At 43.3% G+C, this 14,127-nt stretch overlaps 1 protein-coding gene across 7 annotated transcripts in view; it reads right to left on the minus strand.

The window, feature by feature from the left end:
- The window catches only part of Trmo (tRNA methyltransferase O), a 15,064-nt gene continuing 937 nt past the window's right edge, over positions 1-14,127 (minus strand). For 3 of the 7 annotated variants that reach the window (XM_070010392.1, XM_070010401.1, XM_070010409.1), the window contains exons 2-5: positions 11,489-11,663; positions 8,107-8,264; positions 5,296-5,958; positions 3-1,890 (exon numbers count right to left, since the gene is read on the minus strand). In XM_070010392.1, the coding sequence (XP_069866493.1) occupies positions 1,637-1,890; positions 5,296-5,958; positions 8,107-8,264; positions 11,489-11,517 (1,104 nt within the window). In that variant the 5' untranslated portion in view covers positions 11,518-11,663 and the 3' untranslated portion in view covers positions 3-1,636. Of the gene's footprint in view, positions 1,891-5,295; positions 5,959-8,106; positions 8,265-9,620; positions 9,718-11,488; positions 11,664-14,127 lie in introns of those variants that run through there. The other 4 variants (XM_070010425.1, XM_070010414.1, XM_070010379.1 and 1 more) reach the window with 4 other exon arrangements.

Genomic DNA, 14,127 nt, shown 5'->3' on the forward strand with positions numbered 1-14,127 from the left:
AAGCAAGCTATCAAGGGCTCCCCCTACAGGCACCAAAAAGGAAAGGTGCAGGTCTTATTTTAGCAAGAAGAGGATTTCCCACTTGCTTTCTGAAAACATTTCTAACACAAAAAGGAATAAATAAGCTTCCTCGTCCTCCTTTTTTCTTGCTCTTTTCAGTCTTTACAACTCCTTTTACTTTTACTTTTTATTTTATTTTTTTGTCAGTCATGGGAGCTTGAACTCGGGACCTGGGTACTGTCCCTGAGGTCTTTTTGCACAAGGTTAGAGCTCCACCACTTTGAACCACACAGCACCACTTCTGCTTTACTGGTGGTTAAATGGAGATAAGCAAATCACTGGACTTCCCTGCCTCAGCTGGCTTTGAATCACAATCCTCAGATCTCAACCTTCAGAGTAGCTAGAACTTTTTCTTTACTATTTATTTTCTATTTTTTCCAGCTTCCTACAAATCCGTAGTTATTTCAAACTAAAGGTCTTAGAAGACTCACATTTAAGACACTCTAAGAAGCATCAGAGACCATAACCATGATCAGTCTGGCTTAGGAGTGCAATGTCTGCAGCACAAGGGACTATACAAGTATCTACAGGCAGGGCTTTGTTTCTAAGCCATGATCCTTCAGCTCTGAGATCTACAGTTTTGACTAGGAAAATTTGTATCATGTCCATAGAGGTGTCTAATTTGGATATACTGATCATAAATTATAATTATCTCAGATCACCTCATTAAAAATCACCTATAGGCAATACATTCTTACAATATCTTCCCACTGCTTCCTACATGATACAAGAGTTGTGGAGAGTCAATTACGTGTTTATCAAGCATGATGTGCTAATTTGCTTATGCATTACATCTTGTACAACCCATGACTTATAACAAAAACTGCATCTTCTTGATCTCATTTTACCACCAAAACCTAATACAACAAACAGTCTCAGAACACATAAGAAATAAATCAATAATGACTTTTTTGATTGTTACAAAGACACCCAAAGAAATCTGAGTGTTTACCTTGGAATCAGGAGAGAGAGAGAAAGAGAGAGAGAGAGAGAGAGAGAGAGAGAGTGTGTGTGTGTGTGTGTGTGTGTGTGTGTGTGCTGAGTGTTTACCTTGGAATCAGGAGAGAGAGAGAGAGAGTGTGTGTGTGTGTCTGAAACACAGGAGTTAAATCTCTCAAGATCTTCATACCACTTATTTTTTGCTAGTCTCCTAAGAACTCAGTTCGATTTAGAATAAAATAGCTCTGTTCCAGACAAGAAAACCAAGTGAATTGTTAAACAGATCAACTGACTTAAAGTCCATGCTAGAATGATCTCTGCTTAACTCTAACAAGTGTCAACAACAATCAACTTTTGGAAATTACCAAGACAGTTATCACCTTTTAATTCTTGTATATTAGCAAGTTTAAAAAAATATATATGGTGATTAGTTTCTTGTCTTAATTAAGTTTACTAAATACCTTTTTTCAAATAAATATTTTGAACAGTCTCAATCAATCAAAGCAGGAAGATGACTAAGTGTTGCATGGTTCTACAAAGTAAATACAAAGTAAATACATTATTAGCTTAAACAGGAAACCAGAAGCCATGTTCAAAGGTTGAAGAGGCTACTCCAAAGACATGTAGTCTCTTAAGATCACAAAGACACCAAGGACTCCTCAGGGTCAGTTATCTGAATGGGCTCAAAAGCTGGCTTGATCCTTAGAACCTCTGCAAAACCATCACCAAACCAGCAAGTAACATGTGCTGTGTCTACAGTAAAATAGAAAAGACGGTCCTGGCAGAACTTCCGCCGATACACAGACCGGGGATCAGCTGATAGCACGGCCTGGATGGCACACTTGGCTTCCTCTGCTGACTGAAAATATTTAAATGACTTTTTTCCAGCACCTGCAAAAAGAAGAACAGAAGTTGGTGATCAAAATCATGCATCTACTTTTTTTTTTAACTACAGTGAGTTTCAATATGAAATGTGCTGGCTCCCTTCACATCAATTAAAATGAACAGGATTTATGGGCTGAGAAGGTAGCTCAGTGGTAGAGTGCTTGCCTCTCATGCACAAGGCCCTGGGTTCAATTCCTCAGCACCACATAAACAGAAAAGGCTGGGAGTGGCACTATGTCTCAAGTGGTAGAGTGCTAGCTTTGAGCTGAAGAGCTGAGCAACAGTGCCCAGGCCCAGAGTTCAAGCCCCACAACTGACAAAAAAAAAAAAAAAAAGAACAGGATTTCAAAATCTCAGTCACTACAGAGAATGTTACCATTAACTGGTATTTACTGTTACAGATTGAACTCATGTAGCCTAGGTCTTTATGTCACTAAGTGAAACATCATGGTGGGATTTTTCAGTTAAGTATACAAAACAGGAGAAGGAAACTTTCATTTTCGATCCAAGTGCCATTTTCTCTACACCTATTATAGACTTCTATTTCATTGTTTCTTTTTTCTCTGAACAGAGACATGGTACAGGAAACACATAACAGTGCCAGTATTCTCAAAAATCACACCTAGACGGGCTGGGAAGGTGGTTCAGTGGTAGAGCACTTGCCTTGCATGCCTGAGACCCTGGGTTTGATTCTTCAGCACCACATAAGCAAAAAGAAAAAAGCTGGAAGTGGCACTGTGGCTCAAGTGGTAGAGTGCTAGCTTTGAGCTGAAGAGCTGAGGGACAGTGCCCAGGCCCAGAGTTCAGGCCCCACAACCGGACCAAAAAAAAAAAAAAAAATCACACCTAGAACACTAGCCAGGGAGGGAATAGCAGAGGGCTGGACTGACAGCCTCAGGTTATACAAATCACTAAGGCTCTAAGGCATGAAAACTAGGGAGAGGGCTGGGAAGGTGGCTCAGTGGTAGAGCGCTTGCCTTGCATGCATGAGGCCCTGGGTTCGATTCCTCAGCACCACATAAGCAAAAAGAAAAAAGCCAGAAGTGGCACTGTGGCTCAAGTGGTCAAGTGGTAGAGCGCTAGCCTTGAGCTGAAGAGCTGAGGGACAGCGGCCAGCCCAGAGTTCAGGCCCCACAACTGGACCAAAAAAAAAAAAATAGAAAAGAAAACTAGGGAGAGTTCAAAGACAAACATGAAAGTGCACTTGCTTAGCACGTATAAAACCTTGAGTCTCATTAAAAAAAAAAAAATGTAGCTGGGCGCTAGTGGCTCAAACCTGTAATCCCAGCTACTCAGAAGGCTGAGATCTGAGGATCACAGTTCAAATCCACCTGGGCAGGAAAGTCTATGAGACTCTTATCTCCAATTAACCACCAAAAAGCCAGAAGTAGAGCTGTGACTCCAAGTGGTAGAGTGCTAATCTTGAGTACAAAAGTTCAGAGATGGCACCTAGACACTGAATTCAACCCCCAGGGCTGGCACACACACAAACAAAACAAATCGGGAAAAATCTACTGTTAAGGTTGGTTAAACTTTCCACTTCTCCCAAGGTAAAATTTCAAGCCCTTCCAATGGTCTATGAAGCCCCATGTGCCCTCATGTTCTTCCTGTAGCCTCTCTGCTCCGGCTCCTTCCACTCTGCCCTTTCTCAGTCTGCTCTGTCATGTGACCTTAGGTGCTATACACCTCCACCCTGGTCTGGGCACCAGCTGTCCCTCAGCTGGCATGTCTTCCTCTGGACAGGCTGCCTCTTTCACCTCTTAGATTTTTGCTCACATGTGTCTCTTCTGAGCTACTCTGAACACCTACTTAAGACAACACCTTAACCTGGAGCCAGTGGCTCATGCCTGTAATCTTAGCTACTCAGGAGGCTGAGATCTGAGGATTGCAGTTCAAAGCCAGTTGAGCAGAAAAGTTCCCATGACAGTCTTACTTCCTAACCACTCAAAAACTGGAAGGAGCGCTGTGGCTCAAGTGGTAGAGCACTTGCCTTGAGCACAAAGAAACTCAGGGATAGTGTACAGGCCCTGAGTTCAAGATCCACAACCAACAAACAAAAAACAAAAACGAAAAAACATGCATCACCCAACCCTGCACACTATTCTTTTACATTTTCCTATAGCCACCCTCACCTTCCCATATGAAGTCATGTTTTTGTATGTTTTGTACAATAGTGTGTTTTCTATGGTTTTAGCTTGTCTCTCTCCATCTTCATTACAATAGAAGATCCATGAAGCATGAAAGTAGGGATTTTTTTGTTGTTGTTGGTCGTGGGGCTTGAACTCTGGGCCTGACTGCTCTCCCTGCGCTCTTAGCTCAAGGCTAGCACTCTACCACTTGAGCTACAGTGCCACTTCCTATTTTTTTTTAATCTATCTTCTTCACTTCTGTATCCTAAGAATAGTATCTAGTACCTAGAAGTTCAGTGAACAAATGTTGAATTAATGAATGTATATCTTGGTTTTTGTTGTTGTTTAGTAGGATAGGCTCAGTATGTGGCATCCATTGACATGAAACTTGCAATCCTTCTGAGTAATCCAGCACTGGATTACAAGTGTGAGCCACTACCCCTGGCCCTTTTCCTCTTTACATAGCTATGTTAGCCCTCTGCTGAAAGGCAACACAAATAGCTTTCTGCCTTTTGGAAATCTGCCTACTCCTTAGCAACTAACTACTTCTTACTGGCATCACCATTCCCTCCCACTTCCTAATAGCTGCTCCCTTCATTCTAGTATTTGCTATGGCCTGGGGAGGCCAAATAACATGTGCTGAGAACCACATACTAAATGGACTCCACAAAAGGCCCTGTGGCCTCTCTTCTGCAGGAAAATACATGTTTGTTGGGCAAGTACTACGCTAAGAGACACTTCTTTTCCTGTGGGCTCCTCTATGCCAAAGGCTGAACTGTTGGCCTGCTGAGTGTTAGAATAAATCTTTCTTTAGTCATATAGTAAAGCAAACAAAAAATGAGTAATACAAAAAAAGGGGGAAAAAGATAAAGAAAGAAGAGAGAAGGGGGTAACAATGCTTGATAGGAAATGTACTCATAACCTTACTCATGTGACTGTAATCCTTCTGTACAGTTATCTTTACAATAAAAAATATTTTTAAAAAAGAAAAAAGAGAGAGATACCTAAGTACAGAATAAGCACAACTCAGCTTCTGAATGCTGTCTGAAAGTCATATTATGATAGAGTTGCTTGAATACTAGAAATAACAAACATGGCTGAAATAAAACTATAAATATAAATAAAGCTCACTTCTCGGACTGGTGGTGCTACTTAGAGGTAGTGCTTGCCTGGCACGGTGAGACCCTGGGTTAGATCTCCAATACCACAACACAAAAACAAAATACCAACCAAAAATACCACCCTCTGTATCTGCCATTCAAATCTAGGAAACTGAAGATACCTGGTTCACCTCCTAGGCTGAGCTGTCCAAGATCCATCTCAGCATGAGGAGTAAACCGGACTTGCAGAGAGGCTGCAGGGGCCTCCTTCACCCAGGCAGGAACCTCGCTGTGGGATGCTCTGTCAGCTACCCAGGCAGGGCAGGGAGGAGTCACATGCTGTGTCTTCATGCTGCTTTCTTGCAAGATCAAGGCGCTTTCCATACTCCTTGGCATCTTATCTATACCTTCCTCCAGAAGGGTCTTCTCCTGACCTGGTGGGCCAAACTGTTCTGCCACAGTCTGACCCTCACTACTTCTTGATTCCAAACCAAAGTCCACGGCTATCTCTCTGTGTTCAGTCCAGGTTTGCTGGATTTTCGTTGTGCTGCTGTGTTTTGGGACATTTTCTTCTGGAGCTCCATCTTCAGGATGTCTATGTTTCTCATTAGTTATACGGGAGGGCTGGGGTCCATCAGACCCTGAGAGCTGTCGCTGGTCACAGCTATCAGTCTTGCCATCAGACTGGGACATAGTCCTTAGTTTAAGTCGGTTATTCTGTAGATTAAAATCCCCTAAGGGCTTCATCAAATGTTGTGGGGAGTCATAATCAGCTATGTAGGGTTTTATATCTAGCACAGGTGTGCCATCTATCATGTCAATGCCAGACAGGTATATAGCTCCACCTGGAAGGTGAAAAAAAAATCATCTTACAAGCATTCACAGTAAAGAACAGTGCCATGAATAAGAGAATAGAATGATAAGCCGGGCACTGGGGTGGCTCACACCTATAATCCTAGCTACTTAGGAGGCTGAGGTCTGAGGATTGTGGTTCAAAGCCAGCCCGGGCAGGAAAGTCCATGAGAATCTATCTCCAATTAACCACCAGAAAACCAGAAGTGGCGCTGTAGCTCAAGTGGTAGAGCACTCTCTTTGAGCTTGAAGAACTCAGGGACAGCGCCCAGGCCCAGAGTTCAAGCCCCATGACCAACCAAAAAAAAAAGCAAAACCCAGAATAGAATGATACTCCAACTCAGTCCACTAACATTTCTCTCTACATATACTGTCAACATCTGTTTCCCTTTTTACCTGGAAACCCAGCCTCTACTTTACCTGACAAAATCCTACTTGTTTTTTGAGACTCTCACAAGATCTCTCTTCTGCAAGTCTTTCTGGCTCTCCCAAACACAAGCATTCCTTCTGGGTGCCTCACAGTGGACCCTGTCATAAACCGCTACTACATCCCCTTTTGCAATGGCCTGCCTGTATGTAGACAGCAAGCAGGCCCTGAGCATAGTTGGAGTGGACTTTGTATCACTGGTATTTCTGACTGTTCTAGGCAAATGATAGTCCTTAGTACATTGCTGAGAGACCAAGAAAGGTTTCCACTGGGGCAAACATACTCTCATTGATAGCTGGATCCCCATCCCCTGCTGTTCTTGCCCTGAGTATTCCCTCCTCCAGTGCAATTTGATTCTAGCCAATAGACCATGAAAAAAGAGTTGTGACAAACTTCAGGGATTATGTCCTCATGTAAGACTACTACAATCTAGTAGTCTCATTTGAGAGGTAGTAAGGAGGCCTGCCAGAAAGGCCTACATGGGCAATGATCTGCTAGCTACCTTCAGAAACTAAAGGGGGCCTCTAGCCAACAACAAAAGCAAAAAAGGCTTTGGGGCCAGATGCTGGTGGCTCACGCCTGTAATCCTAGCTATTCAGGACACTGAGATCTGAGGATCTCGGTTCAAAGCCAGCCCGGGCAGGAGAGACCGTGAGACTCCTATCTCCAATAAACCACCAGAAAACCGGAAGTGGCGCTGTAGCTCAAGTGGTAGAGCGCTCGCCTTGAGCTGAAGAGCTGAGGGACAGTGCCCAGGCCCAGAGTTCAAGCCCCACGACTGACAAAAAAAAAAAAAAAAAAAGATTTAAAGCTAACTCTGGCAGGAAAGTCCATGAGACCCTTATTGCCAATTAACCACCAAAAAGCCAAAAGCAGAGCTGTGGCTCAAGTGGTAGGGCAGGGCATGTGGCTTGGTGGTAAGAGTGCTTGCCTAGCATGCATTAAGCTTGGTTTGATTCCTTAGTACCACATAAATAGAAAAGGCTGGAAGTGGCACTGTGGCTCAAGTGGTAGAGTGCTAGCCTTGAGCAAAAAGTTCAGGAACAGTGCCCAGGTCCTGAGACCAAGCCATAGGACTGGCAAAAATAAATAAAGTCAAGTGGTAGAGCACTAGCCTTGAGAAAAAGTAGCCATAGTAGAGAAGTGGTCAGGCTCTGAGTTCAAACCCCAGGACCAGCACGTGCGCACGCGTGTAGGGCATAGGGCACAGCTCAGATAGTAAAGATACTGCCGAGCAAGCACAGGCCCTAAGTTGAAAGCCTAGTACCACCAAAAAAAAAAAAAAATTAAAAACAACTTAATGGTTTAATCATTTTTGACACTGGAATGATAAAAACAAAACTCCAAGCTGGGTGCTGATGGCTCATGCCTGTAATCCTAGCTACTCAGAAGGCTGAGATCTGAGGATCACAGTTCAAAGCCAGCCAGGGCAGGAAAGTCCATGAGACTATTATCTCTAATTAACTACCAGAAAACTGGAAGTGGCACTGTAGCTTAAGTGGCAGAGTGTTCACCTCGAGCTGAAGAGCGCAGGGATAGCACCAAGGCCTAGAGTTCAAACCCCATAACTGACAAAAAGAAAGAAAATCATAATGTCTTCAAGCTAACAACTGTGGTATATTTCCCACTGGTGTTTGTTTAAACAGCAGCTAGCTCTGAAAATGTGATGGTTTCATAAGACTTCTGGGGTAAAAGCAGAAATGAAGTGGGTTACCTTCCACCTTTTCCAGCTTGGCCAGGGTCAGTCCTATCGCATTTGGACGATGCGGGCTCCGTGTTGAAAACACCCCAGTCTTTGCACCGTTCAGCCTGGGGGGCTGCACCTTTGCCTTATAGCTCAAGTGACCATTTTTGTGAAAAACAAACAAAATCCTATTGAAAATAAATGAAACCACTGATTAAGAGCACAAGTTTTTTTATTATGATTTGAGGGGGGGAATGAAAACAGAAAGGTTTTAAATGCAACTCATCAGTCAGGAAGAAAATAACACCATTCTCCTTCCTTGAAGGAAGACAGTCATCTCTACATCCTTTGTGCCTTGCACAATAACTGGCATACAGTGGGAACTGAAAAAACATGTCATACACCTGAAGAAATAGGACTTCCTATGGGTCTGATGTTTATCAAGCAGTTTGCTAGACATTTTTATGTACATTTCATGTAATCTTATTATCTACATACATTTTATCCTTCACTGTAAGAGTGAAGAAACTGCAGCTCATACATTTTAAATAACTAGCGAGGGTACAATGGTACATGCTGATAATCTTAGCACTCAGGTGGCTGAGATAAGAGCACTTTCATCTGTGATAAACTTGGACTACATGGTAAGATCCTATCTCAAAAAGAAAAAAACTGGGGCTGGGAAGGTGGTGCAGTGGTAGAGTGCTTGCCTTGCATGCATGAAGCCCTGGGTTCGATTCCCCAGCACCACATAAGCAAAAAGAAAAAAAAAAAAACGTAAGTGGCGCTGTGGCTCAACAAGTGGTAGAGTGCTAGCCTTGAGCTGAAGAGCTGAGGGACAGCACCCAGGCAATGAAGGAAAACAATAATAGATCTGAACTTACAAATTCATGTATTTTAAGATGTCAGCCTGAGGCTGGGAAAGTGGCTCAGTGGTAGAGCACTTGCCTTGCATGCATGAGGCCCTGGGTTCGATTCCTCAGCACCACATAAGCAAAAAGAAAAAAGCTGGAAGTGGCGCTGTAGCTCAAGTGGTAGAGCACTAGCCTTGAGCTGAAGAGCTGAGGGACAGTGCCCAGGCCCAGAGTTCAGGCCCCACGACTGGACCCCCTCCCCGCCAAAAAAAGATGTCAGCCTAAGAGAAAAGTATTTGCTACATACAGTAAATGAATTATTATCTGTGGTATACAAATGACTTCTACATAAAGGACAACCCAATACAGGACACTAAGCAAAAAACATGCGTGAATAGGCAATTCATAAAGGAATTCTAAACAGCTAGCACACCTATGAAAAAATATTGAACCTAATAATTAAGAGATTAAACTGAAAAACAAAATATTATTTCCCCCATCAGGCAAAAATATTAAATGCCAATGATATATTGTGTTGGGGAGCATGCAGAGAAAAGATCTTTGCATATACTGTTGAAGTATACATTGGTTAATTTTACAGGGCAGTTTAGCAGTAACTCTCCAAAATTATAAATATTTACACCCTTTGGCCCAATACAACCACTTCTAATATTCTATTGATAAAAATACCTCATTTATGGAGACAAAGGGGTTGGTCACAGTCTTCTCATAATCTCCAAATACTCTCCAGTGACAAGGGTGTGGTCAAATTATGGTAACATCCATACTTTGCAATAACACACAGTGATTAAAGCAAAAATAGGTTAACTCTGGCTAGGCACTGGTGGTGACTCACACTTGTAATCCTAGCTACTCGGGAGGCTGAACTTTGAGGATATCAGTTTGAAGCCAGCCCAAGCAGGAAAGTCCATGAGACTCTTATCTCCAATTAACCACCAAAAAAGCTGGAAGTGAGATATGGCTCAAGTGGTAGTGCTGGCCTGGAGCAATAAAGCTCTAAGGACAGCACCCAGGTCATATATAATGCCACAAAGGTTCTCTGAGATACATATGTTAAGAAAATATGTTCCAGGGGCTGGGAAGGTGGCTCAGTGGTAAGAATGCTTGCTTTGCATGCATGAGGCCCTGGGTTCGATTCCTCAGCACCACATAAGCAGAAAAAGCCGGAAGTGGCACTGTGTCTCAAGTGGTAGAACACTAACCTTGAGCTGAAGAGCTCAGGGTTGGCGCCCAGACCCAGAGTTCAGGCCCCACGACCGACAAAAAAAAAAGAAAATATGTTCCATTTTAAAATCAAGTATTCTCTCTAAACATATTTACACCTCTACATTTATTAAAAGGGAAAAAAAGAGCCAGGCTCTGGTGGTTCATGCCTGTATTCCTAGCTATGCAGGAGGCTGAGATCTGATCACTGAGTTAGAAGCCAAGCTGGGCAGGAAAATCCATGAGACTCTTATCTCCAATTAACCACCAGAAAACTGAAAGTGGAGCTGTGGCTCAAAGTGGTAGCACACTAGCCTTGTGTGTAAGAGCTCAGGAACAATGCCCAGGTCCTGAGTTCATGTCCCATGATTAACAAAAAAGAAAGAAAAAAGGAAAAAAGATAAAAGGTCAAGTATGATGGGAACTACCCCAAACAGGTAATAATGATCATATTTGCAGAATCCTGTGGGGAAGAGTGAGAGAAAGCAAATAGGAAAGGTAAGGAGAAAAAAAGGCTATTTCTGAATACCCTTTTTTAAAAAATCAACAATGCTTTTCATTTAGGTAATTTAGCCAAGATTATACAAAGACTAGATCACAACACTCATGGGTTTTTGTTTTACTTTGTGCTCAAATTAAGATGAAGACTATTTCAGAATTAACACTTGGGGCTGGGAAGGTGGCTCAGTGGTAGAGCGCTTGCCTTGCATGCTCAAGACCCTGGGTTCGATTCCTCAGCACCACGTAAGCAAAAAGAAAAAGCCGGAAGTGGCGCTGTGGCTCAAGTGGTAGAGCGCTAGCCTTGAGCTGAAGAGCTGAGGGACAGCGCCCAGGCCCAGAGTTCAGGCCCCACGACCGGACCCAAAAAAAAAAAAAAAAAAGAATTAACACTTCATTTTAAGTCTCCACCAGTAAAATAAGACAAATTTAGACTGCAAATGTTAGACAGAGAGAACTGCAAATAACACAAGTAATATCCAGATTTCTAAGATTTTTGTCTTTTGGGAAGAGTATATCTAATTCTGTAAAAGGTCGGATAGTAATTTGAGGCCAGCAGGTTACTGATGCAACTGTTCAATTATGCTGTTACAGCCAGGCTGCACAATGGCAGCCACATATGACGATAGACCATGGCCTTGGCTGTGAGACTTACAAAACTAACTTACAAAAACAAGCAGAGGGCAATACTTGGTCCACAGGCTATAGTATGCTAACTCTTGGTCAACATAATGGCCATGGGAAGAATCAAACACCTACAGCAGAAGGACCCATCACAATTAGGGCCTCCAAGGATGCCCTGGAAGCAACTCTGGTATAACAATAACACAGCTTACCAAACATGAGAAAACTGTTCTAGACCCATCAAGGAATGCTCAGGATTATTAAAGATGTTCTTTCTAATCCTCAGACAAGCCCGGGAATGGCTACAAATGGATGGCTGCCTTGGGGTACCGTTTTTGGCAGAGAAACAGGATTCCAAGTAGCCTATTGGCTCAGTTAAAAGATTACCTAGAGAAGAAAATTAGATAAGAAATCATTAGTCAGCTGAGAATGCGGCTTAGTGGAAGAGTGCTTGCCTAGCATGCATGAAACCCTGGGTTTAATTCCTCAGTACCACATTCACAGAAAGAGCCAGAAGTGGTGCTGTGGCTCAAGTGGTAGAGTGCTAGCCTTGAGCAAAAGAAGCTCAAGGACAGTGCCCAGGGCTGGCAAAAAAAAAAAAAGAAATCATGAATCAAAAAGTCACATGAAGATATACGAAAACATGATTCCCTGATTTCATAATTTTTAATCTACTAGCTAAAAATTACTGGTGACCAGGCATGGTGGTACATGCCTATAATGTCAGTACTTGAGTTGATGAGGCAGCAAGATGCAAAGTTAAAGGCCAGCTTAGGCTACAGAGAGCAAGTTCTACTGCAGACTGGGCTACATAATGAAACACTGTCTCAAAACATTTTTGTTGTTGGCAGTGGTGGTAGTGGTAATGTCTGAAATGGGATCTTTTTTGTTTTTCCTGTGGCTGGTGTGGCTTGAACTCAGTGCTGTACCCAAGCACCCTTAAGGCTAGCACTCTACCACTTTGAGCCATAGCTACACTTCTGTTTTTCTGATAGTTAATTGGAGATAAGAATTTCACGTATTTTTCTGCCTGGGCTGGCTCTGAACCACAACCCTCCAATCTCAGCCTACTGTGAAGCTAGGATTATGGCATGAGCCACCAGTGCTGGGCATAATGGGAATCTTTTTTTTTTTCCCAGTCGTGGGGCCTGAACTCTGGGTCTGGGCACTGTCCCTTAGCTCTTCAGCTCAAGGCTAGTGCTCTACCACTTGAGCCACAGCACCACTTCGGCCTTTTCTGCCTATGTGGTACTAAGGAATTGAACCCAGGGCCTTATGCATGTGAGGCAAGCACTGTACCACTGAGCCACCTTCCTAGTCCTGAGATGGGAATCTTGATATATTTCCCAGGCTGGCCTATAACTCCCAGGTTCAAGTGATCCTCCTGTCTTAGTCTCCCCAGTAAATGGAACTACAGGTATGAACCACCATACCTAGCCCATTTGGATTTACAGGTAACTTCACCCCTATATTTTACGAAAGCCTTACTGATTGAGTTCTTCAAAGAGTCAATATAAAGGCACTGTTATAAAGGTACAGGTTATCTTAGCTGGTAGTAGTCTTACAGATAATCTGTAATCTTAGCTACTCAGGAGGCTGAAATCTAAGCTTTGAAGTTTGAAACCAGCCCCAGCAGGAAAGTCTCCCTGAGACTCTTATGTCCAATTAACCACTCAAAAAAGTAAGTGGAGGGGCTGGGGGTTTAGCCCAGCGGAAGGGCGCCCGCCTGGCGTGCCCAAGGCCCTGGGTTCGGTTCTCAGCCCTAGTTTAAAAAAAAAAAAAAAAAAGTAAGTGGAGCTGTGGCTTAAGTGGTTGAGTACCTGCTTGAGTAAAAAAGCAAAGGGATACTGCTTAGGCCAAGTTCAAGCACCAGTATTAGCACCCTTTTTACTATTGATACTGTTGTTTTAATCTTCATCCTGTACCTATGAAACAGATCTCTTAAACATCCTTTTTTTTGGAAAGTGGTACTGGAGATGTGAACTCAGGGCTACCACTTGAGCCATGCTCAAGGGCTGAAGTAAGTGTGTGTGTGTGTGTGTGTGTGTGTGTGTGTGTGTGTGTGTGTGTGTGTGTGTGTGAAACAGATCTCTTAAACATCCTTTTTTTTGGAAAGTGGTACTGGAGATGTGAACTCAGGGCTACCACTTGAGCCATGCTCAAGGGCTGAAGTAAGTGTGTGTGTGTGTGTGTGTGTGTGTGTGTGTGTGTGTGTGTGTGTGTGTGTGTGTGTGTGTGTGCGCGCGCGCGCGCGCGCTGTGGCTTGAAGTCAGGGCTTGGGTGCTGTCCCTGACCTTTCTGCTCAAAGCTACAACTCCACTTCTGAATTTCGGTGGTTAACTGAAGAGTCTCATGGACTTTCCTTCCTGGGCTGACCTCAAACTGTGATCCTCAGGTCTCAACTACTGAGTAGCTAGCATTACGGGTGTCCAGCACCAGCTCAAATTCTTTTTTTAATGAGCACCTTGACCAAGTAATGAAAAGTTAAAGAAAATTTAAATTTAACAATTGGAACATAAGACCTCAATTACTTTTTTTGGGGGGTGCAGGGGGTTGTGGGGCTTGAACTCTGGGCCTGGGCGGTTGCCCTCAACTCTTCAGCTCAAGGCTAGCGCTCTACCACTTGGGCCACAGTGCCACTTTCAGTTTTCTAGTGGTTTCTCATGGACTTTCCTGCTTGGGCTGGCTTTGAACCGCAATCATCAGATCTTAGCCTCCTGAGTAGCTAGGATTACAGGCGTGAGCCACGGGTGCCCAGGTATGAATTTACATTTAAAACAAGCAAAACTGCCAATATCTGACATGTCCAATAATGGAATTGTTTACACAGGAGCACATCTCCAAAACAAAA

Source organism: Dipodomys merriami, unplaced genomic scaffold (assembly GCF_024711535.1).
Source record: "Dipodomys merriami isolate MVZ:Mamm:240054 unplaced genomic scaffold, mDipMer1.0.p SCAF_11, whole genome shotgun sequence".
Lineage (NCBI taxonomy): Eukaryota > Metazoa > Chordata > Mammalia > Rodentia > Heteromyidae > Dipodomys > Dipodomys merriami.